Source organism: Pelobates fuscus, chromosome 5, assembly GCF_036172605.1.
Source record: "Pelobates fuscus isolate aPelFus1 chromosome 5, aPelFus1.pri, whole genome shotgun sequence".
NCBI classification, from domain to species: Eukaryota; Metazoa; Chordata; class Amphibia; order Anura; family Pelobatidae; genus Pelobates; species Pelobates fuscus.
In genome coordinates this window covers 41,558,211-41,580,085 of record NC_086321.1, presented here as the reverse complement: position 1 = coordinate 41,580,085, position 21,875 = coordinate 41,558,211, and the positions used below count along the sequence as shown (strand labels likewise).

General features: G+C 42.5%; 1 protein-coding gene across 9 annotated transcripts in view; it reads left to right on the top strand.

Moving 5' to 3' along the window:
- Positions 1–21,875, top strand: part of ARHGEF28 (Rho guanine nucleotide exchange factor 28) — a 239,388-nt gene that overhangs the window by 139,022 nt on the left and 78,491 nt on the right. For all 9 annotated transcript variants that reach the window (XM_063453739.1, XM_063453742.1, XM_063453741.1 and 6 more), the window contains 2 exons: positions 13,110–13,240; positions 14,134–14,393. In XM_063453739.1, the coding sequence (XP_063309809.1) occupies positions 13,110–13,240; positions 14,134–14,393 (391 nt within the window). The remainder of the gene's footprint in view (positions 1–13,109; positions 13,241–14,133; positions 14,394–21,875) is intronic.

The window sequence follows — 21,875 nt, the reverse complement described above, 5'->3', positions numbered from 1 at the left end:
TGAAATGTACTTTATTGCATCATGAATTAAAGGGACACTCCAAGAACTATAACAACCTTTGTCCCTTATTTAGGTTGTGGTGCAAAGCGCTCCTGACTTTATCCTTGCGCATGTTTTTAAGAGCATTGCCGCTATAATTCCACTGCCACATTCACTCACAAATGCCACAAGAGAAAAGCTAATGTCTCTCTTTGTCCATCCGCATGCTTACTTTATTAAAGCAAGCATTAGGCTGCTACTAGGATAGGACCTGCCGAATATGGGGTACTTTGACGTAGTTGGCAGGCTTATGCAATGTATGATCATATAATGTAACTAAACCCCCATCATTTTTTGCCTAGGTGAGGTGTTTTTAAATAAAACTATTACAATCTCTAAGATTTGAAATCATTGGTTAGTGAAAAAGCGAGTGCGCTGGATTCTGTATTTTGCTTACTTTATTATATATTTTATTACAAAAATAGGATTCAACTACTGGGGAGTTGTCACTTTATAAAATGTCGTAGCCTATCAGCATATGTTACCTGCAGCAACACAAACGTAGCTCAAATGTATTGCGTAATTTCAAATTGTATTAAAGCTCTTTGTGAAGTGTGTTATGACGAAGCTTGTATGTGTGGTCCTCTTATGTTATGAAAAATGGTGTCACTTGACTTTTTGTCTAACACCCCAGTGGAACAGCTAATCCCTGTATACATTCTATTTATGGTACTTCAGACAATGTTCAGAATGTGGTTACCTAGCAACTCCTCTGTGTTTAATGTATGAAGTGTAACACCTCCATTCATTAATAAGACTGTTGTGGTCTTTTTTTAAATTCTTTTTCCTGTTTAAGATGTACACATTCATTTATCATTCTAAATCATAAAGCACTGAGTATGTAGAGCTGCTGCATGACTCTTTAAATCCAGGATGCTTGGATTTATTTATTCAAATGGAGAGGGCAAAAATCCAATTAATAATTGTCTTTACATTTCTGCATTTGCATCACTTGGGTTGTGTGCATCAATCTCCCAACATGTTCAGATTTGAAGCTCAGGCTCTCTTTTGAACTGGATAGATGTCCTTGGAAATTGTGAATGTAGATTTTAATGGCAAAATAGAAAGTAAAATAATTTATTTGATGCCACTGATCCAGAATGTGAATAGCCATGTATAAGTTCTTCTGAGAAGGAAAACTCAGAGCGGAGTGTCTTCTGAGCCGTAACTTTTGAAATGACAGAAAGTTTTTATGGTACCCAAAGTGACCGTTTAAAATGTTCATGTGAGAACCCTATATTATAGCATTGTCTAGACTGGTATTTGTATATTAATTGGGGACAAAAATCATTCCTTATTTTTTTGTATGAATGTGTGTTTTTTAGTAATATATATATAGTACAGAAAAATAGAAAATACTAGTTGCTTCACACATGCTGAGTGTTGGTGTATGTATGTAAAAACATTCCTGCAATTAAATGCTAAATAATGTTTGATTAAACTCTAGTAAGTATGTTTGTGGATAATGGTCTCATTTGCGGAAGAGCCGTAACACCACACTGAAGACACCACAAGCAGTTACTTGTGACCTGAGGGTTAATGTGTCTGTACTAACCATGTGGACTCACAAAAATAACATGGGGGGATCAAGTTTTGAGTCCTGGTTATGGATTAAGAACCCAGTTACTACCAGCACCATGAATATGTCAAATCACTGGAGTCTGCATGTGCAGTGTGTTGCTGAGAGTTTAAACCCTTTGCTGCTGGAGATGTAACTCCACCTCTGACAGCATCATTGGGTGTGAGTAACCAGTCCTGAACTTAGCAATGCTAATTCTGTGCATATCTGTATGCGCAGAGTTCCATTCATTGGTTGAGAGAGGCCAGCCCTGTGTGTCCAGTGGAAACCCATTGAATAGGGCAGATCATTGTAACGTGGTTTGCCCTGTTGCTATAAAATGGGGTCAGTATATTCATGGTATTATAAAACACTACATCTGGGCTGCAGGAGGTTATGGTGGAGAGACACTTCATACAGATATACCTGTAGAGAGTCTGACTGTACGCGTGCGGAGGGGAAGAGTTATGTATGAAAAGTGGTGGACACATGGATGTAAAAGAGGAGGATTCACAATGCAGTGTGTGTGCTGGTCCTACTGGCTTCTATGGTGGCCGATCCTCCTTTCGTACTTAAGACCACTTTTCAGAACAGAACATTTTTATACATAACCACAACTGTGTTTGTTCATTATAGCATTGTACACTGCAAAATACATGCTCCCTACTATTGATTTACTATACCATTATTGCTACGATCACTGGAGGATTGTTCCATATATCTACTACTACCCTCATATATTGTCTGAAAAGTAATATTGACACCTTTAAATCTTCTCTAAAGTTCAGATTGTGAATTATTTGTGATTCCCTTTTTGTGCAGTTACACACCCTCTCCTGTCCCCCCTTTCTATTGTGATCTGTCTCTTCTAGGAGCTCCATTTTGCTGGAGTGTCTGAGTGTATAACAGAGCTCCACAGCAATAATACTTCCAGTAACCTCCACTCACACCCCTAAATGCGAGTTTCCTCTTTTTCCGTTTAAAATGTTGGGTATGTATTTAGTTTATTTGCCTTTGGAGCAGAAGTGTCTGGCTTTTACATCATTAGTAGAAACCAAACCCTTTATTAAAAATGTCTGTGCAACAGAATTACATTTTTGCTCCGACTGCATAATATTCAATTATCATGTTTCATTGTTTACAGTCCCTGTCTGTATTCCATTGTTTGAAAGGTAAATTTAATCTCACAGACATGACAAAGTACCTGTGCAGGATTAAGGATCACTAAGGATAGATTTGCCCATTGTTGACAGTGAAATGCAATAATCTTGGCAAAATTGCACAGCCTGTTGTGTCTTGTTCCTGGCTGCAAATATACATTGTGTTTTCCAACCTTTATAGGCAGCTTGACTCTAGGGCAATTCTCAGAAACTATTATTCAGTGTAGCCAAAGTCTGGCTTTGGAAAAGATCTCTAGTGCGATTTTTCCAACTAATATTATGCTAGGAAAACAAAACAATAAATGTATTCCAGACACTGACCTTAATTGTATAATTCATAAAAAAAATAAAATAAAAAAAAAAAGCAATATTATTGCTTGCTGAAGATCCCGAACTATGGCCTCGATTTAATATTGCTGGATAAGTGTTCCAAATGATTACATATTTTTGGATAAACTCTTAAAATCACTTTAATATCATAAAATATATTGAGATACAGCCAGCCTATAGAGCAGTGGTAGTCAACCTTTTTCTACCTACCGCCCACTAATGCATCTTTTTGGTTGAAAACATTTCCTTACCGCCCGCCACTTTTCGCGCAAGTGCGGAATATTTTTTCGAAAGGAGGGGGTTTTAAAAGAAAAAAAAAAAAATGTACGTACATTTATCTTTTTATTTCTACTTAATGCATGTTTATAATGTTTTTAACTTTATAAAGTTTAATGAGAAAACAATAAAGTAAATTGAAATGACCTTTACTAGTGATTAATGAGATCCTTGAGGTTGATGCTGCAAGACTAAATATTTGATATCTGGTTCGATTTTCGCAAGGAACAAACGAAGGTCTCATCTTTCGGTGATATTCAACTTCTCTGTTTGCGCATAATATGATTTCTCATATGTGCGTCAGCTCCCCTCCTCCAATCCCCTCCCCACCTTATAGCAATGCCCAGTAGGAAGGCTGAGCTAGGTATCCCACTTACTATTACTTACTATAGCCCACTACAACAGACAGGCACACAAACATACATACAGACACACACACAAGACACACATACATGCAGACAGACAGGCACACACATACATGCAGACAGAAAGGCACACACATACATACAGACACACAGACAGGCACACACATACATACAGAAACACAGACAGGCACACACATACATACAGAAACACAGACAGGCACACACATACATACAGAAACACACAGGCACACACATACATACAGAAACACAGACAGGCACACACATACATACAGAAACACAGACAGGCACACACATACATACAGAAACACAGACAGGCACACACATACATACAGAAACACAGACAGGCACACACATACATACAGACACACAGACAGGCACACATATACATACAGACAAACAGACAGGCACACATACATACAGACACAAGACACACAACACACATACAAAGACAAGACACACATACACACATATATACAGACACACACACACAAGACACATACAAAGACACACACATACATACAAAGACACATAAGACACACATACATAGACACATACAGACACACACAAGCCATAAATACAAAGACACATACAACAAACACACACATTATATTTAAGTAACCCTCCTGTTTCCTACCTTTAAGGTGCAGGAGGGTGACTTTCCCTGGGGTCCAGTGGTGGCTCAGGTGGATGGGAATCAGAGTTCCCAAACTGACTCAATCCTCCCGCGCGGGCTCTCGGTATGCTGGGAAGAGTGACCGGGCCCCCTCACAATCCACATCCATTGGGTGGCCCTGACAGCATGGGCCACCCGATGGACCCCTCCATATGCGGCCCTGGGCCGCAGGTGGTGATGGCGGTACCCGGTCGCAGGGGTACCGCCGGCTCGCACATGCCCGCCCGCTCACTCACCCAATCTCTCAAAATTAGAAAATCCCTACCGCCCACCTGGAATCCTGAAACGCCCACTAGTGGGCGGTAGGGACCAGGTTGATGACCCATGCTATGGAGGAACAAAAAAAGGCTACTCGGTATAGCGCTGTTTAGATAATATAGCCCAAAATGTGTGCTAATGTTGCTCTCACAAACCACTAGGGTAGAACAGGCATGGAAGTATGTCTCTTCTTAACCAGATCTTTAGATGGCATAAATCGAGGAACGACATTAAAAATAAAATGCAAAAATGATAGTGCAGAACATTCTTAATTTGAGTAAAAGAATTGACAGCATATCACAAATAACTTCCTTCAAGCGGATGTATTGAGAAACCCCCTACGCGTTTTATCCTTTAGACTTCCTCAGGAGATTCCAATAAATCGAGTTACAAGTCAGTAAAAATGATTATAAACATAAAAAGAAACTCCAGTATATGGAAAGAGAGTAATCCAAGCTTCTGCACTGACCATATTTAAATATCCCTCCCTTCCCATTCACCCAATATCCCAATTTTCGGCTAGTCCGATTCGGAGGAGTGTTCTTTCTGCCTGTGTCTGTGTGTCAAATACTAAGGGCTTTCAGCTGCGCTCCCTGATATCATTACGTGACATGCTGGTCATGTGATGGTCCGGGGGGGGTGGAAGGGGGGGAGGTTTTTTCATGTTTTATTCCTGAACTGTCTATATATTTAATGCTGTATGTTTAATATCTAATTCTGTAAGAGCTTGTGGGCAAGGAGGTTAATTCTTGGGTGCTATGACTATATAATTGTATTCGCATGTCTGCAGTTGCGTCAAGTCGATTTCGATACTTTGTTTTTGTTGCAGAGTAAAGCGAGAATCCAGTTTCACATAAATATATGCTGGCGAATGGCAACAGAACTTTGATTGCCCGCTTGGACAATTCTGGGTATTCTTCACGTAAATCACCCCAAAAAGCAATAGAGAAACTTCTTTAAATTTGTGGCTTAGTTGACTGTCAGAAGTTATATCGATCAGATTCTCAAAATCTACATCACAAACATTGTCTGGCTTGTCTTTTATGAATGGATTTCGAATTGACTCATTATTGTTTTCATTCGAGAATGGAAAATACTGATTAATAAAGGTGATTAAACGGAAGATGATCTACAATTTCATTGCGAAAGAAAATCCTTAAGTGTTGGCAAAGAGTTCAAATTATTTTGCTCAACAGATGAGGTCCAAAACAGTGAAAATATTTTATCAATTGCATTAAAAATATTAGTGTTTTTTCCTTGGAGTGATAAACATATGTCATATAATTTTGTGAATCTGTCTGCAAGATATGCTACTTTGGATAACCACAGAGTGTTTGTTAATTGATCAGATAATCCAAATGTCTGATCCTGGAAATATGCAAACAACACTTGACGCAATTCAAACATTCTAACAGGGACTTTACCTCGTGATAGCCAACGGACTTCTGAATGCAAAAACAGAGCAGAGTGGTGACTACCCATATCTTCACATATAATTTTAAATAGTCGTGACTGTAATGGTCGACTTTTTATAAAAGTAATAATCTGGACCGATTCGTCTAGCACGGTTTTAAGTGAGATTGAAATATTCTTAGCTACCAGTGCATGTCTGTGAAGAACAAAGTGAGAACTGGTGCTGTTTTTTGCTACATTTCTTATTCATGTCACAGCGCCTGCCACTTTCCCAACCATTGCTTTGGCACCATCACTGCACACATCTACACATTTGTCCCAATTTATTCTGTGTGCGTTCATGAACGTTTGGATATAGTTATTAAAGATGTTCTCACCAGTGGTATGAGTATTTTAAAGTTTCACACAGAAGCAAGTCTTCAATCTGTTTGTTAAAATATCTAACAAAAACCAACAAAATTGAAAGTCCTGCAACATCTGTGGACTCGTCTATTAGCAGTGAGTACCCATCACATTGATGCAGTCGAGAAATTATTTCTTTATGGATGTCGTCAGCAAGATCATGAATACGGTGCAAAACTCTGTTGTTCGAAAGTGGCACAGCTTCAATTTTTTTTACTCAACTTCTCCCTTAAAATACATGACACTATTTCTTTTGCACATGGTTTTATTAGTGATTCCCCAATTGTGTGTCCTTCTCCTGCAAGTGCTATGCGGTAACTCACTCTGTAAGAAGCCTATGTGGCTTTTGCATTAGCATCTTGAAATATTTTGCTCATAAATTGTTTACTCTTCTGATACTCCTTTAGTTTTCGCTTGAAAAAGTCAATGTCTTTATCTTTGTACTCTGCGTGGTTTTGCTCAAAATGACGACGTCATTTAGCAGGTGCTAACAAACTGTTTGGCAATATTTTATTGCAAAGTACGCGTTGTGCTTCAGGACAATCTTCATTTCTGGCACTTGTGAATCCAAATGACAAGTAGCTATCATCATATTTTATTGTCTTTGTTTGAGAAGATTGGCTAGCATTGTGTGCTTTTCTTTTCCCTGCTTTAACCAGCTTTCCAAATTCATAGTTGTTTATTGGTAAAAAAAAAAACACTTAAAAAAAATACAGATCTCACAACCTGACTGAAAAGGATTCTGATTTTGATAACACTCTTAGAAAGGACTGAATTTAAGCAGGAATTTTGAGTTAGACGTGGAGCAAAAAGATTTGAACACTTTGAAAAATACAGTTAACCCCTTCAGGACGGGTGACGGACGAGGTCCGTCATCCTGGGGATACCCTTAACGACGGGTGACGGACCTTGTCAGTCACACGGTAAAATTAAACCCCAGATCGCCGCAGTTGCGGCGATCGTGGGGTTAATGGTGCTCCGGTCTGCCTCTGTATTAGAGGCAGACCGGGAGCACCCGATAGTGCTGCCCCAGCACATGTGCCCGCTCTGACAGCATCTCAGAGCGAGCACATGTGCTCTGTATACTTACCTTCCGCTTCCCTGCACTTCCGGGTTCAGTGTGAAGTGCAGGGAGACGGATCAGTGCTGATCCTGCCCCCTAGTGTAAAAAAAATAAAGTAAAATTAAAATCCCACCCCCCTTTACCCATTTTAATAAAAAATTAACCCCTTCCCTGCCAATTGATCACTGACTACAGTGATCAATTGGCAGGGATTACATTTTAATATGATCTGATTTTTTTTTTTTTTTAACCCCTGAGGGTTAATTATTCTTTTTTTTTTTTTAACCCTCATGGGTTAAATTTATTTTATTAATTAATTTAAATATTTTAAAATTATAAATTTAGCTAGCTGGGGAGGGTGGAAGTTAGTGGGGAATTGGGGGATTTAGTGTTAGGCTAACTAGGGGTTAACGTTAAAAAAAGTTTTAAAATAAGCTTTAAAAAGTTAAAAAATTAAGTTAAAAAAAAGTTTTAATAACGTTTAAGTAAAAAATTTAAAAAAATAAACCCTTTACCCAGTCCAAATAAAAATTAACCCCTTCCCTGCCAGTCGATCACTGCATACAGTGATCAAAATACAGATCACAGTATTCTACTGTGATCTAATTTTTTTTAACCCCTGACGATTAAATTAACTTAACCTCAGATTAACTTAACCTCAGGGGTTAAAATTATTTAATTAACTAATTTAAATATTGTATAATTAAATATTTTGCTAGCTGGGGTGGGTGGGAGTTATGGGAAAATGGGGAATTTACTGTTAGTGCTGCTTACTGCTAGTTAGGGGTTAACGGTAAAAAAAAAAGCTTCGAAAAAATGTTAAATCTGTAAAAAAAGTTTTACGAAAGTTTAGGAAACTTTAAAAAAATTAATAAGCAAAACAAAAGTTTAAAAAAAAAAAAAAGTAAAAAAAGTTTTAAAAAGTTAAATACATTTAATAACGCTCATTACCACTACACCTGGTACAAGCAAGCGGAAAAATGATCCCACGCTAAGGTTCAAAATATGCCTTTTGAAATACCCTGGGATGTCTTCTTTAAGAAATGGTATGGCTTTATGGGGTATTTGGATTATATAGCCTGGTAAAATACTCTAAAATGAGACATGGGCACAGCGCAAAAATTAAAAGTTTTAAAAAAACTGGAATGACTATGTCCCAAGTGTGCCCCTCCGATGTTCACATATACCTGGCAAAGGTACATACGGGGGTATTTTTGTACTCAGCTGACATAGCTGAGCAACATATGAAGTATTATACAGTCGAAGCACACATAAGGTTTGCAAAATATACTGTGCAAACTCACTTTGTGTGTCAAAAAGGCAGAAAAAACGCTTATTACCACTACACCTGGTATAAGCTAGCGGAAAAATGATCCCACGCTAAGGTTCAAAATATGCCTTTTGAAATACCCTGGGGTGTCTACTTTAAGAAATGGTAGGCCTTTGTGGGGTAGTTTGAATTTAAAACCTGCGAAGATGCTTGGAAATTGCACATAGGCCCAGCGTCAAAATTCAAAGTTCTGTAAAAACTGATATGGCTTGGTCTCCAATATGGCACTGTAGCTTCACAAAATAGTGCCAAAGACATTCATTGGGGATGTCTTTTTACTCAGAAGACTTATGCTGAGCATAATTTGGAGGTTTTGAACTTAGTGGCACATATGAAATATACAAAATGCCCAGCAAAAATGCAATCCGTATGTAAAAAAAAAATGCCCCAAATTTTTTTTTACCACATACTTTGGCATATATTGGTGAAAAAATGGGGGCATGCTAAGGCACAATATGCACCTTATGATATACCCTGGAGTGTCTACTTTTACAAATGGTAGGCCTTTGTGGGTTTTTTCTGAACAGTCAAACTGTTATAATACCCCAAATGGAAGCATAGGCTCATTAAATCCGTCTCTCAAAATTCTACTGTGAATACTGAAAAGGACAGGTCTCCTGTATGGTACTGTAGCTTCACGAAATAGTGCCATAGACATACAATGGGGGTGTCCTTTTACTCAGAAGACTTAGCTGAGCATAATTTGGGGGGTTTGAACTTAGTGGCACATATGAAATATACAAAATGCCCAGCAAAAATGCAATCCGTATGTAAAGAATTTTAAAAAAAATCTTAAAAAAGTGAACATTGTTTGAGGAATAAATAAATTACGGAGAGAATAGATGACTGAGAGAAAGGATTGTAGATAGCTAGATGAAGAAAAGACTAGTTCAACTCTATTGAGTACGGAGACCAGAAGAGAGGAGAAAGTGGGAAAGATGCAGAGTGGACTAAGGAGGACTGGAATATATGTAGAAATATTGATTGGAGAATGGAAGACATCTGTGGATTGCAGATGGTAGTGAAGCACCCAATGGGGAGGGGGGGGGAGAGAGGGGAGAATGGTAATGAAAAGGACCAGAGACATTAATGGACACTCCAAGCACCATAACCCAATTTATATAGATTATGGGGCTTGCAGTACCCTGGCACCCTCTGAGAGTTCGTCAATGAGTAGTCAATGACTACTTGACTCATTTTTCCTGGGATTGTGCTAGGGCAGGGGTAGGCAACCTTTTAGCAGCACTGTGCCGATATAGGAATGTGATGTCCCGTAGCGTGCCAGTCCTATTTTTTTAAATTGAGGTGAGTATGCTGCCGTATTCTGCTTTTGTTATTTTTTCTGCAGTTGCTTTGCATCGTTGTATTTGTGCGTATATAAGCTATTATATTGTATATTTACATTAGTACCGTATATACTCGAGTATAACTGACCCGAATATAAGCCAAGGCCCCTAATTTTACCCCAAAAAACTGGGAAAACGTATTGACTCGAGTATAAGACTAGGGTGGGAAATGCAGCAGCTACTGGTAAATTTCTAAATAAAATTAGATCCTAAAAAATTATATTAATTGAATATTTATTTGCAGTGTGTGTATAAATGCAGTGTGTGTGTGTATAAATGCAGTGTGTGTGTGTGTGTGTGTGTATGAGTGCAGTGTGTGTGTGTTTGTGTTGCAGAGCCTTGGTGGGGGGTGGGCATTTTTATTATTATTATTTTAATTATTATTATTTTTTTTGTTATAATTATTATTATTTATATTTTTATTATTTTTTTCGTCCCCCCTTCCTGCTTGATACATGGCAGGGAGGGGGGCTCTCAGTCCCTGGTGGTCCAGTGGCATTGGCAGTTCAGTGGAGGGGGCTGGCAGAGAGCGCTTACCTCTCCTGCAGCTCCTGTCAGCTCCCTTCTCCTCCGCGCCGGTCCGGTCAGCTCCCTCTGCAAGTCCCAGTGTAAGTCTCGCGGCTGCACTATGACCCCGCGGCTCTCGCAAGACTTACACTGGGAGCTGACAGAGGTGCTAAACGGACCAGCGCGGAGGAGGAGGGAGCTGACAGGAGCTGCAGGAGAGGTAAGAGCTTCCTGCCAGCCCCTTAATAAGGGGCTTGCCACCCCCTGAGTAAACATTCTGAAGTTTTTCATTAACCTGATACCTGTGTCTCAGTGTAATTTACTTCAGAGCGTGCACGCATTTATTTTAACAATTTGGAAAGGAGCAGATACTCCGATAAACACTTGGTTTGATCCACAATATCTGTGTATATCTAGCAGTGTGGTTGGCTTCCCTGGGTTCCAGTGGGGACCAGGCTGGCCTGGTACATGTCAAAGACAGGAGCTGCAACAGCAGCTGCAGGCTGCTCTACTACGTTGTGGATTCCCATTCACAAGTGCTTGGAGGAAGTGATCTGAGACCATTTCCTCTATGTGCTGCATTGCTTTCCTCTATGTGCTGCAGTCCTTCACCATCTTTTCATATTAGCAGATATTTGAAGTTTTACTGAGACTCCTGATAGGCCAGAACCTGTTTGGCTCTAGCAGCCTTGAGTGCCGTGCAAAGACACCTCGAGTGCCGTGCATGGCACTAGTGCCGTAGGTTGCCTACCCCTGTGCTAGGGCATTGTGCATCAGCAGAGTATGCCAGGGAGCATAGTGTAGTGGTTATGGTGCTCGGGGTATTCCTTTGAAGGAACATATATTCCCAACATTAGAGTGATGTATGGCCTATTTTGATGCTACCCTCCCCCTTCCAGCCCTCTTCCCCCCCAAAAAAAATAAATGAGAATGAAGAATGGAAAAAAATGATTTTATTATTTTCTAAGTTCACAAACGATGCGCATTCTTTGAAATTTTAGACACAGAATGTTTGTTTTACTCTGTAAACATATTTCCCAAAGGAAATCTGAATAACGAATCAAAAGAAATGTCATCCTATGAATATCATTTGATTGGAAAGAATTATGAACTACATATGTTCAATCTGCATGTTCCTGCCCATTTACAGAATTTAAATAGTAATCATAAAATAACGGTATACTCTGTTTTCTGGTACTAGTGTTACAGTGGCAATATATTGGCATTATCCCACACGATTCACCACCACATTTCTTTATATGACGCAAATCCTTTTTTTTTTTCTTTATTTGTTTAATTATGTTCCTTAACACAAACATGTATTCCTGACTCTATAGTGTTAAAACCACCATCTGCCCCCTCTCCCCCCTTTTACCCCCCTAAATATAGTAAAATCTTACCTTTATTCCAGTCTGCTGCTGGCTCTGCCCCTTCTCTTCCTGCTTGACTGATATAATCAGAAGTGATATTCTGAACAAATCACAAAGCATTGGATTGGCTCAGACTGTCAAGGAGGAAGATAAGGGGCAGAGCCAGCACAAACACAGGTCTGACCAATCAGCTTCTCCTCATATAAACGCATTAAATCAATGCATCTCTGTGAGGGAAGTTGTGTCTCCATGCAGAGGAGGGAGACACTGAATGTCAGTCACACTGTGCAGCACTGTCCCAGGAAGCACCTCTATTAGCCATCTGAGGAGTGGCCAGTGGAGTTATCTCTAAGCTGTAGTGTAAACGCTGCATTTTCTCTGAAATGACAGTGTTTACAGCAAAAAGCCTGAAGGTAATGATTCTACTCACCAGAACAAATTCAATAAGCTGTAGTTGTTCTGGTGACTAGTGTCCCTTTAACAGCTGGCATACATGAGTTTCCCCAGACATTCCAGTTGCAGTGGAATGCAGCACACAGTCCTGCTGCACACATTAACACAGAATCACACATACAGTTCTGGGCTATGCATGCACAACGTTAACTAAGATTAAGATTTTTTTACACACATGCAAAAAAGACAAAATGGAGCCCAGTTTGATTGCTTATGTGAGTTAGAGCGCTGTATTAATTAAAGAAAAGGGTGATTATGATTCAACTGCTATCTTTAACTTAAATTTGAAAGGATTGGCGTGATGGCCAATTTGATACATTTCCTGGTAGATCGATACAAACTCATATGGCCAGTCAAGTTATTCATTTTAATAATAGCTTTACTGCTTTAGCCAGCGTCTCCTGTATGGCAGGCTCCTGTTTGGCGCTTGCTTGAGCCTGATTCTAGAACATTGTGTGATTTATTATTATTAATATTATTACTATTCGCGACTTGCACTGAAAGATTGATCACGTCACATGTTTTTCTTTCTTTTTTTTTTGTAGAAAAGAGACATTCTTCAATAGATGCCTCGAAGAAACTGAAAAGCCCACCAACTTTCATTGCTGCAGCCAGGCTTTCTGCCATGCTGAATGGGAATGATGAGATTTATGCCAACAGCATGGTGGTAGATGAGGTAAGTCATCCTTTCCTTATTGAATAAGACAAAGGTAGCTAACAGGGGGCTCTGCAGCAATACTTTGTGAGAGATGCAGTTGTTGGCCTCCTGCACCTCCAGATTGGCCTGGCTCCCTTCAAGGGGTTAATTTTAATCTACCCCTTTAAATTCTCTGCACACACATACATTGCTTTATAATTTCACTGTTGTTATGGTCAGGTAGTTGGAGGCTTAGGCACTGCCCTCTGTTACAATACTATACCCCCCTGTGATGACATATGTGAGATCATAGGGGTGTCGTTGCATTCCAGAACCGTATTGTCAGAGGTATGTGGGATGGATATGGTGAGTGGGGTTCGGAAAATATCGACACGAGACTGAAAGGGGTAACTGAGGATACTGGTGGAGGGGAACGGGTGACAATGAGGTGGTATTCTGAAGAGAGATGGCGACATTGTAGTGGTTAGAAGGTGACATTGGATTGGGAAGACTAATTTTGGATTGGGAAGGCTAATTTTGTGTTTATATCCTTGGGGTCATACCCACAGAAGGGCATTAAGATTAATCAGTCAGTTAGGGTAATCTCAAAGGGGTAATAATCTTGGGCCTGGGTGAACTTTCTTGTTAGGCTGGCTACTGAGTTTTGCTTGGGGCTTTAGTTTAAGTACTTTTTTAACCAAATAACTACCGTGCTATCTCAGGGAAGCCCTTTTCTAGGTCAGAACCATAACGCAGAGCTCTGCAACAATACAGTTCAGTCTACGCTCAGTGTCCTTCTCTTAACTCACAATAGCAGAGAATTAAAACTCAAACTGTTACATCACGTGTTTCCCCATAATAAGCCGTTATTATACTAGCAGTTAGTGCATCAGTTGATATAGTTAACTCAAATGCACTTCTATGCTCTACAGGTCAGTGATTCCGATATCTCCTACAGTGTCAATGCTGATCTGTCAGACTCCACCCCAGCCTCTGAGAAGGAAAATAATTGCAGTCTTGGTACATCTCCTGGGAGTAGCAATGCTGAGACAAACAGTGTGGATATTGCGGATTCACCTGCTTATTTTACATCCTCCAAGTGGTCCTCTCCTGGACACAAACAACGGCAATGCAGGACTCTTGGATACGGCACGGAAAGAAATTCGATCCTTGCCAGTGTAAAGAAAAGGAGGTAAGGGATACGCTAATCAATTTTTTTTGGGATGAGAGATGCTAGATGCTATTTACTTAACTTGTAACATTGTATCTTTTAATGAAAAAAAATGGGCAAGAGTTGGTACCTAGCCGTTGGAAGGATCATATCAATATAACCGTACATTTAGCCTGCGAAAGGTCAGAAAGTTGCCTCCTCAGTCTGTTGGTGATTGGATATGAAGAGAGTCTGCAGTTTGTAAGGCCTTCCAGGAATACAGCCCATTCCTTTTTCTAATAAAGATCCCTTCCCTCCCTATAAACCATTTGTGACCAAAGACTTTTCCAAGATTTTGTGTGTTCGTGATCGAGGCATTTTCCCCCACTATTGCCATGTTTTTGTTTCTCTGCGCTTTCTCTTTAAGTGCACCCATACATATTAAATATATATTTTTTAAAGGACAGATAGGGCTAAATATAATTTTTAAAGGATTTATTAGGCTTTTTAAACTATAATATACCATCCTCCTGTCTGCCGGGAAGTGTGAGTGAGTGAAGTGTCAGGCTATGCTGTGTACATGTTACCGCATTGTGTGGCAGGAAAGAATTACATTTTGGTGTAAATCAACCAAAATTTTATATTCTGCCTGTATTTCGAAACTTCCTGGCACAAGAGCTGGATTTACCTGCTCTCGACTGTAACTTCAAATATTTGAGAAGACAATTAAGGGTGTTGTCTATTAGATACGGTTAACTTGAAATCTTTAGCTTCTGTTTTCAAGGTACATTTGTTTCTTAGATATGAGCGTGCAATTGCTTTATCCTCATGGTGACAGATTTGACACAAGGGACTGCCTCACAGTTTGAAAGACATAATTTCCTCCTGAAAATGTGTATATATTTAAAAACCCATGGTAAACACCACACAAACCCAACCCTAAACTATTCTCTTCTTTTCTACAATTATTATCTAGTTTATTTATTTTTCCTTTTTATTTTAAACAGTAGGACCATATATAAAACCGTTTATAGAAGTCTTAGTAGTCACTTCATAAGATTTGTTTTACATTTTATAGAAAGTTTACAAATTAATAGAAGTGAAATGTGAATGCTTTTTTGATGGCATCCCTTTTCTTTTTTTTTTGAATTCTTTATTTTTGGCGTGCAGGTGAGTACATACGATTTACATACGCCACAACAGCGTGCATTTATATTGAAACATATATGAGTGAAACAGTGGCAGAGAGAAATTGCACAACATTTTTTTTTTTTGAAGAGCATAGTGATTAGTGATAAGTTAGGCAGTAATGAATGAACTACAATAAACAGATTGCTAAATAACTCGACTGTTTCAGCGTACCTTAGAGGTACCGACAGGTAATTCTGTTACTTGGCTGAAAGGTAACTTCGCTGGTATATCTAGACAACTATATTTGGGTAACCTAGAGTGTCACAAGCGTAGTCTAACTTATTGTGTACTTAAACCGTTAATTTTCAAGAGAGGCTTGGATAAAAGTAGGTTGTAATTAAAGAAAACAGAACAGAAATGCTAAACGTTTTAACCTCGTTATATCGCTTGTTTTAGCATGGACATAAAGTAAGCTAACATGTCAAAATACATTCCAGTATAACCCCTGACCTATTCTAGGCATTAAACCAGGGATAATGCAGAGCTTGGATTATATTTGTTAGAGTGTAGTTACAGTTGGTTCTCCGCTTACGCTGAGGCTGTTCTTAACATTGCACAATTTTATATATTTTCTAAAGACAAGAGGATCAAGATTGGAGCATGCTAGTTAGGTAAGTATAGAAATCGCGAGTGTATATATAATGAACACGTTAATCAGACTGGTCAGACTAAGGACAGCTAGCCATGCCATATAACGGTATAAAACAGTGAGGAGGCAGCTTCAGCACCACTTAAGATGTAACATACTTGAATGATGGTCACCCCTTACAGGCTTAAGTTGCATTATACAAAGCGTGGGCTCTATAGAGTATTTAAGCTAGCGGCCTTGCTGTCTAAATTACATGCTGTGGAAACATCTCCAGACTCTGTTTGCAGTGTCGAGTGTCATCCCATAAGTAGCTAGGCTAGAGTGCTATTTCACTAAGAAGGGGTAGCCTAAAACAATGTTAAGCAGTCGCGTTAAAGGGCCATTCCGAATGAACTAATGCTACAATAAATGGGAGAGCAATTTTAAGTGTCAGCAGGCCCCACTCTCAAGCTGGTACTGCACTAGTAGGAGCCATGGGTTAGCGAGTTAAGAGGCGCAGAGATATAGCAGTACATATATACAATTCTAGTGGCCTGTGGTAAAAAGATGAGCTTTAAACATTAGATTGTAAAACTAAACCTAAACATATTGACATTGCTAGGTATAGTACAGTCCCGCCTAGAAGTGGGTTGCAAGCCTGATGCTTGAGGTATCAGCTGAGGATCCGATGTCTGCTCCTCTCTCCACTTGTTTATCCTCCACATTTAGAGGGCTTTGTAAGGCTATGTTGCCTACCACCTGATGTCGTGCTGTGCGTCGTTTATGCTGGCTGTGATGGGAGGTGCGGTCCTTCAGGCGTATGGTGCAGCATCTTGTCTTGATGTGGTGTGCACTCGAGGAGGCCCTGGCTTTTCCAATCCCCTCCTCTTTGCTGCTTTGCATGGTTAAGGTAACTACAAAGCTTTCTGCCTCCCTCCTATATCTCTGTTTGTTTGTCAGAGCTTCAGGTTGTTGAGAGGAGAGCAGAGGCTGTCTGGGTGAGTGGTCATCCGATTTCCCCATGTTGCCGCTTGTGCTTAAGGGGGGAGCGATGCGAGGGAGGTCCCGGGTTGAGCCCCTGTTTAGGCCTTGGGCGGCTCATCCGTCGAGAGTGGATGTGTTCGGGCTTGCGACAGGTCTCCAGAAACTCAATTTAGTGCCGGCATTCCCACAAGCTGCGATGTGTGCAGTCCATTCTGTGTACTGCTGCTGTAGATATGCAGCCTGTGAGGGTTCCGGTCTCAACGCCATCCCGCATGGCCTCCGCCATTTTGGAGTTGCTGCCTGGAGCGAGGACCTCGGCGGTCCTGCTGCTTCGCCTGTTGCACTGGTAAGCGGGTCTCAAGGGTGTAGACCGGGATCACCCCCCCGGTCCAGAGGGGGGGGGGGAAACGGGGCCGGTGTCCCCGCGGGTCCGACTCCAAGCCCCGAACAGCAAGCGGCAGGGCAGCGGCCGTCCGCCCCGCTCGCCTCCGGAGTAGGCCTCAAGAAAGTCGGTAGGATTCCTCCACCAGGGGACTGTAGCCTTTTGGGCCAGCCTCGCCCTGGATCTCGGGGCTCTCTACCCGGCGAGGACCACCGTTGCCGGCGGGTTTTTTGCCGAAATTCGGATAAATATGGCTGTTTCTAGATTTAGGCTGCAGGAGCTGGTCTCGCATGCGACCAGCCAGCTCGGCGGTCCGGCCCCGCCCCCCCGATGGCATCCCTTTTCTAACGACACAGGACTAGGATTGTGTTTTCCTCAGGGCAAAAGGGACAGGTTCTCCGTATCTGGTGAAGGACCTAAAGTTGTGCTTTTCGGTCTACCAGCTTGTTTTAAATTGGTGTATAAGCATACCTCCCATCATTTCAGATGAACAAAGATGGACACTTGCATATTGGGGATGTGAGTGGGGGTATGGGCAGGAGCTGGACTGGGCTTTTTGGAACAATTTTAGTTGACAGACTGTTAACACTTTTATAAAACTAGAATGTAATTTACAACCAGTACAATTTACACAGACCGATTTATCGCAGTTTAAATACACTTTACTGTAAGTGTTATTGCTGTGGAGCTCTGTTTTACACTCAAACACCAACAATATGGAGAAATGTTGGTCCAAAATAGGGACAGTATGGTGTAAGTGGGTTTCAGGTTTAGCTATGAAGATACTACAAGCCATTAGGGATGTGAGCCCTGTTGAGAACTTAGACAACATTCAAATTATAGTTAAAAAAGAAGTAGGACGTACAAGCAATGTACAGTAGTAATTGGGAAGTAAACATGGTGGCAATATTTTAAATAATAAACAAGTGGGACAAAATAGACAGCATTTTGGTAAATTATTATTGCACGCTTTAATAGGCCGATATGAAGCTCTCTCTTTAGCTGACTTATAAGATGTCTATAGACATCAGTTTCCCAAACTCACCATGACCTGTGAAGACACTCGATAGAAGACAGTAATCATTGCCAACATTCTTTCGAGTCATTACCCGGTTTAGAGAATGTGTATGTGATCTCACTCATTGGGAACAAACTCCCTTTAATTTTCCACAAGCCATAAAAATATGAGCAGTCAGTTGTCTGATTAATTTTAGTCTCCAAAATTCCACTATGTAGGGAAAAAAGGGCTGTAATTCCTACAGGGAATTAAAGTTGACAGTTTGAACTTTATCATCTTAGTCATGTTTTATTTTCAAAACCAGAGATAAAACAGCAGTACTTGTATAACCCAGAGGTTCCTGAAATTGTACAGAGATAAAAGCCAACAGGGAAAAGAGATGCACAGAGAGGGCGATAAATACTGCATTATCCCTGGACCTCATTAAAAAAATAACAAAAAAACTAATTCTGCTGTTTCTGTGGGGCTCACTTCCTTTATTGTGTATAACAGTTAAAGGACAACTGTCACCTCAAAACTATTATATATAATTCTTTCATCAAGTTTTGAAAGGAAATATATTTCTAAAAATGACGTAGATGATTAAAACTCGTCTTTACTCTTTAGTATATGACAGGATCGTTTAGCCATATACATGCATAATGGGTCAGACAGTGCAAACTGATAGTCTCTATGGCAGTGATGGCGAACCTATGGCACGCGTGCCACAGGTGGCATGCCGGGCCCTTTACCATGGCAACGTTCCACACAGCATAGCGCGGGAGGACAGGAGAGCTGCTTCACAGATCCCTCCCCCTGCCTCCCGACACGGAAGCAGTGCTTGCCACCACCGGACCACCAGGGATGGCTGTGTCCCCCCCCCCCCTTCATTAAAGGTAAGGTGGGGGGGGGGGGAGATACTGATTTAGCATACTTTTTTTTTTAACACCTTTACCCCAGCCCCACACACACAGTACCCCTACCCCCCACACAGAGTCCCCCTACCCCACCACACAATACCCCTACCCCCCACACAGCACCCCTCCCCAGCACCCATACCCCCCTAGCATCTCTCCCCTCTCCCACACCCAGCATCCCTCCCCGCCCCTACCCCCCACACCCACAGCAGCCCTACCCCCCCACACCCACAGCAGCCCTACCCCCCCATACCCACCGCACCCCTTCCCCCCACACACAGCACCCCTAACCCCCACACACAGCACCCCTAACCCCCCACACACAGCACCCCTACCCCACCACACACAGCACCCCTACCCCCCCACACACAGCACCCCTACCCCCCCACACACAGCACCCCTACCCCCCCACACACAGCACCCCTACCCCCCCACACACAGCACCCCTACCCCCACAGCACAGCACCCCTACCCCCACAGCACAGCACCCCTACCCCCACAGCACAGCACCCTTACCCCCGCCCAGCACCCTTACCCCCGCCCAGCACCCCTACCCCCGCCCAGCACCCCTACCCCCACAGGTGGCAGTGCTTGCCACCACCGGACCACCAGGGATGGCTGTGTCCCCCCCCCCCCTTCATTAAAGGTAAGGTGGGGGGGGGGAGATACTGATTTAGCATACTTTTTTTTTTTAACACCTTTACCCCAGCCCCACACACACAGTACCCCTACCCCCCACACAGAGTCCCCCTACCCCACCACACAATACCCCTACCCCCCACACAGCACCCCTCCCCAGCACCCATACCCCCCTAGCATCTCTCCCCTCTCCCACACCCAGCATCCCTCCCCGCCCCTACCCCCCACACCCACAGCAGCCCTACCCCCCCACACCCACAGCAGCCCTACCCCCCCATACCCACCGCACCCCTTCCCCCCACACACAGCACCCCTAACCCCCACACACAGCACCCCTACCCCCCCACACACAGCACCCCTACCCCCACAGCACAGCACCCCTACCCCCACAGCACAGCACCCCTACCCCCACAGCACAGCACCCTTACCCCCGCCCAGCACCCTTACCCCCGCCCAGCACCCCTACCCCCGCCCAGCACCCCTACCCCCACAGCACAGCACCCCTACCCCCACAGCACAGCACCCTTACCCCCGCCCAGCACCCTTACCCCCGCCCAGCACCCCTACCCCCGCCCAGCACCCCTACCCCCACAGCACAGCACCCTTACCCCCGCCCAGCACCCCTACCCCCCACACAGCACTTCACCCCTCTCTCACACACTTCACCCCTCTCTCACACACAGCACCCCTCTCTCACACACAGCACCTCACTCACACACAGCACCCCTCTCTCACACACAGCACCTCACACACACACAGCACACCTCACACACACACACAGCACCCCTCACACACACACACAGCACCCCTCACACACACACACAGCACCCCTCACACACACACAGCACCCCTCACACACACACACACACACACACCAACCCTCAAACACACAGCACCCCTCACACACAGCACACACAGCACCCCACACACAAACACATACACTACACCCCTCAATGCAGTATGTGCGTGTATTCAGCAGTCTGTGTGCGTGTATTCAGCAGTCTGTGTGCGTGTATTCAGCAGTCTGTGTGTGTGCGTGTATTCAGCAGTCTGTGTGTGTGCGTGTATTCAGCAGTCTGTGTGTGTGCGTGTATTCAGCAGTCTGTGTGTGTGTGTGCGTGTATTCAGCAGTCTGTGTGTGTGTGCGTGTATTCAGCAGTCTGTGTGTGTGTGCATGTATTCAGCAGTCTGTGTGTGTGTGCATGTATTCAGCAGTCTGTGTGTGTGTGTGTGTGTGTATTCAGCAGTCTGTGTGTGTGTGCGTGTATTCAGCAGTCTCTGTGTGTGTGCGTGTATTCAGCAGTCTCTGTGTGTGTGCGTGTATTCAGCAGTCTCTGTGTGTGTGCGTGTATTCAGCAGTCTCTGTGTGTGTGCGTGTATTCAGCAGTCTCTGTGTGTGTGCGTGTATTCAGCAGTCTCTGTGTGTGTGCGTGTATTCAGCAGTCTCTGTGTGTGTGCGTGTATTCAGTGGACTGTGTGTGTATTCAGTGGACTGTGTGTGTGTATTCAGTGGACTGTGTGTGTGTATTCAGTGGACTGTGTGTGTGTATTCAGTGGACTGTGTGTGTGTATTCAGTGGACTGTGTGTGTATTCAGTGGACTGTGTGTGTATTCAGTGGACTGTGTGTGTGTATTCAGTGGACTGTGTGTGTGTGTATTCAGTGGACTGTGTGTGTATTCAGTGGACTGTGTGTGTATTCAGTGGACTGTGTGTGTGTATTCAGCGGACTGTGTGTGTGTATTCAGCGGACTGTGTGTGTGTATTCAGCGGACTGTGTGTGTGTATTCAGCGGACTGTGTGTGTGTATTCAGCGGACTGTGTGTGTGTATTCAGCGGACTGTGTGT